Below are 3,288 nucleotides of genomic sequence, written 5' to 3' on the forward strand. Positions count from 1 at the left end.
ACTCTTTCCTTCAAGCAACAAAATTGCATCATCATCGCTCCGCGTTAACCTCTCAACAGAGGGATTCTGAACAACTGACAAGAAAGGTATGAACCTGAAAAGTTAGAAGATTTGGGGCAGGAAGGATGGAGGAAACACAACAAAACCATAAACATCTGTACGAAGGGACAGAAGGAATTATTTTGAGTCAACTTCATAGCAAGGCAGATTTGTAGCAGAAATACTTGATCAGAGAGGCTGCCAGGAGCTACTGATGTAACGAGCCCTGAAGCAGAGCAGAGGTTGAACCACATAAACACAGGGCAGGACAAAATCTCAAGAGTAACTCAAGTTCTGTATTTTGTAACATGAAAGTTCTGTTTGAAGTACTATGAGATCTAGTAAACAGGTAACATCCATACTCCAAGTCTTATTCTTGATGTTAATAAAAAATAATACGTTTGGAAATCCTACCTTAAAAGTTCAGACAAAACAGAAAAAGGACTGACAAACTGGGTGGGGAGTTTGGTAACAACTGTGCTTGGGGAACAGCAAAAACTACAGTAATAAAGATGATGAGAGAAAAATAAAGAATAGGACTGCCATGAAAGAAAAGAAGGACTTGCCTTTAGAAATACTACTAGGGCACATATCTAAAATAATTCTTTGCAACATATGGGATAAGTTTTCTCTTTACATTCAACCTTTTACAATTGCATTGGAATAGAGGAACATTCTAGACAATATAATTTTGCTGCCATATTGAATGTCTATTTAACGTACTTTTCTACTCAAAAGTAGATTTATCTATTATTTAGTAAAAGTCAAGAAGTGTTAAAACTAAGAGAAAGCTCATCAAGATTTACCTCCAACATTTCCTTTATTGTAAAGAATTCATATAGATGAGATAAATACATACCTCTCCAACATATTCCATCACGAAACTGTTGGTTTTAATTTTCTGGAGAGTTTTTACTCCCCAACCACGGCCATTGTTAGTTCGGAAGATGCAAAGAGTATATGGTGTACCTTTCTGTACTATCCTGTTAGGGCAGTCGGGCCCACACCTACAAAATGAATTGCATTCATAGATGGGCAAGCCAGGCTGGATTTTCAACTTCTTTCGTTTATTATAAGCCAAAATAAATCCAGCCTCCTTTGGACAGCACTTCTCAGCAGGGCAGTCAGCGCATTCACAGCCTGTTGTTATTCCATTTATTACATTTATTCCCGGAGCAGGTTTATACTCATTAATGTAGTAGAAGTCTAAAGGAGGGCCTTCCAGATCCACAGTGTTTTCTACCAGAATCATTGCTTTATGATTCTTTTTCCTGTTGAGTTCTTCTTTCCATCTCTGTAGAGCTATTCTTTGCTTAGCTTTCTTCACAATGTAATCTGCAACCGCAGGTTGCAAAGCTTTAACGTGGTTTCTCACTTTCAGTGCTTTGCCTTCTCTCACCCGAGACAAGTATTCATTCTTGTCAGTAAGAAAGTTTTGAAGAATTAATGGGCATTTCAGATTTTTCTGAGGTTCCCAAGTATTTGAAGATTCTGGCCATCCTTTCCATTTCACCAGATAGTATTCTGTGCCCTTGAAATACAGAAACAGATACAGATTTAGCCACATTACATGTCGCTGAAATCCAGCATTGCAGAGTACACAGACAAACACAAAAAAGCTCTGGAGTTAAGCAACGGCATATAGAGCAGAAGGTCTTGATGTCCCCACAACAATTAGAATTGGGGAGAAAGAGAAAAATTAGTTTTCTGCTTGCAAATTAACTTACAGCACAACATCGTGTACTTTACATATCATCTCTAGGGGCAAAGAAATAAATAGCTGGGATGAACTCTGATCGCTAACATTATACCTGGAGGAGGCTAGTTTGTTAAGGCTGTTAAAGTAAGTTATACTAACTAGTTGTATCACATACATAACAAATAAATAATTCTAAACTTACCGAAAAAATCTCTAAAAACCACTATTTGTCGTATCAACCATCCTCACAAAAGAGTAATCCATTCAAAACGTGTAAAATTGTATTTATAATCAAGAAGTACACATTTTTACTTATTTTAAAAAGGCCAAATAGTTGTAAGAAGGCCAAATCCTGAGACTGAATTTCGCTGGCCCGATCAAGCCGTAGGAATCCAGTTGCAGTACATGGCCCTAACTCTTCATCAAAGGGACTACAACAGTCAAGAGAGAAATATAGACTGTTACCTGCAAATAAAGGAGAAGCATCATAATACATACCAAGCTACAACCTAAACGCATCAGCATTTTGCTTTACTTCTAGATACACACAGGTGAGAACATTTCATATTCTAGCATCTCCGTAATTTCAGAAAAAGACCTTCCTTCAACATACCAAAAGCAGTAGTTATACCACTTTCTGTTTACCGTTCAAAGTTTAAAAGATATTTCATTCGACGTCAGCAAGAGCTCTGTCCTCACAGCCTGCTACTTTATATTATGAGCAAAACTACCTTTGGCTCGCTTCCAAATTTCAGCTGAAAGAGTGATCAAATTGGTCTGTGTTTCTCTTACCTCTTCTACCTTGTAGTCACACAAATACTCCACCTCATAACTCTTTAGATTCCTGTTGGTGATTCCAATGGATTTACATCTGAGATTTTCCTTCCTACATAATTCTTGGAGGGTCTCAAGTGAAGCTAGACATGGCACATACCAAGCTACAATAAGAAAATTGGTAAAGAATCCTATTTAATGTCTCGGCTAAATTGAAACCATTACGCCTTATCCCAGAGTCCCCACATTATCATTGGTGATAGCAGTTCACAAGTCTCTTGTACAGCTCACGAAGTCAAACTTAACCCTTCTCTAACAGGTAAAGCAAAACACGTCAACGATCCCCTTTCTGCACCTCTGTTCTGTACAGTATGCATGTTTGTAGAGAACAACAAACACTTTGCAGGGCAGAGACTTCCACAGGTGAAAGCTGTGCTAAGAACCGAATCATTTCCCTGCGATTACAGCATCCCACGACTGAACTCTGGCAACAAGGAAACCTCCCTTCTTTAAGAAGACCGCCAAATATCTGCAGTTAGTCAAGTGGAATCGAGCACTTGCGATGCAACCATGGTGACTGGACGGGGAAAGGGAAGATCCACAGCGCTCTTCCAGAAGGATCGCGGGTGCCTCGTCAGCCAGGCGGGTTTAAAGGGACGCAGAGCGGCATGGCAGGAGCGCCGGCTCCCCGCCAGAGCCCGGGACGCACCGCCGGGGGGGTGCGGGGGTGTGTGAGCGTGTGTGTGTGTTGGGGGCGTGAAGTTTGGAGCAGGAGC

At 40.2% G+C, this 3,288-nt stretch overlaps 1 protein-coding gene across 1 annotated transcript in view; it reads right to left on the reverse strand.

Annotated features, from left to right (window-relative positions):
* The window catches only part of SUV39H2 (suppressor of variegation 3-9 homolog 2 (Drosophila)), a 9,776-nt gene that overhangs the window by 4,215 nt on the left and 2,273 nt on the right, over window positions 1-3,288 (reverse strand). The window contains exons 2-3 of the mRNA XM_009883004.1: window positions 2,531-2,676; window positions 899-1,570 (exon numbers count right to left, since the gene is read on the reverse strand). Coding sequence (XP_009881306.1) covers window positions 899-1,570; window positions 2,531-2,676 — 818 coding nt within the window. The remainder of the gene's footprint in view (window positions 1-898; window positions 1,571-2,530; window positions 2,677-3,288) is intronic.

The sequence above is a fragment of the Charadrius vociferus genome, unplaced genomic scaffold (assembly GCF_000708025.1).
Source record: "Charadrius vociferus isolate BGI_N301 unplaced genomic scaffold, ASM70802v2 scaffold32, whole genome shotgun sequence".
In the NCBI taxonomy this organism is placed as follows: Eukaryota; Metazoa; Chordata; class Aves; order Charadriiformes; family Charadriidae; genus Charadrius; species Charadrius vociferus.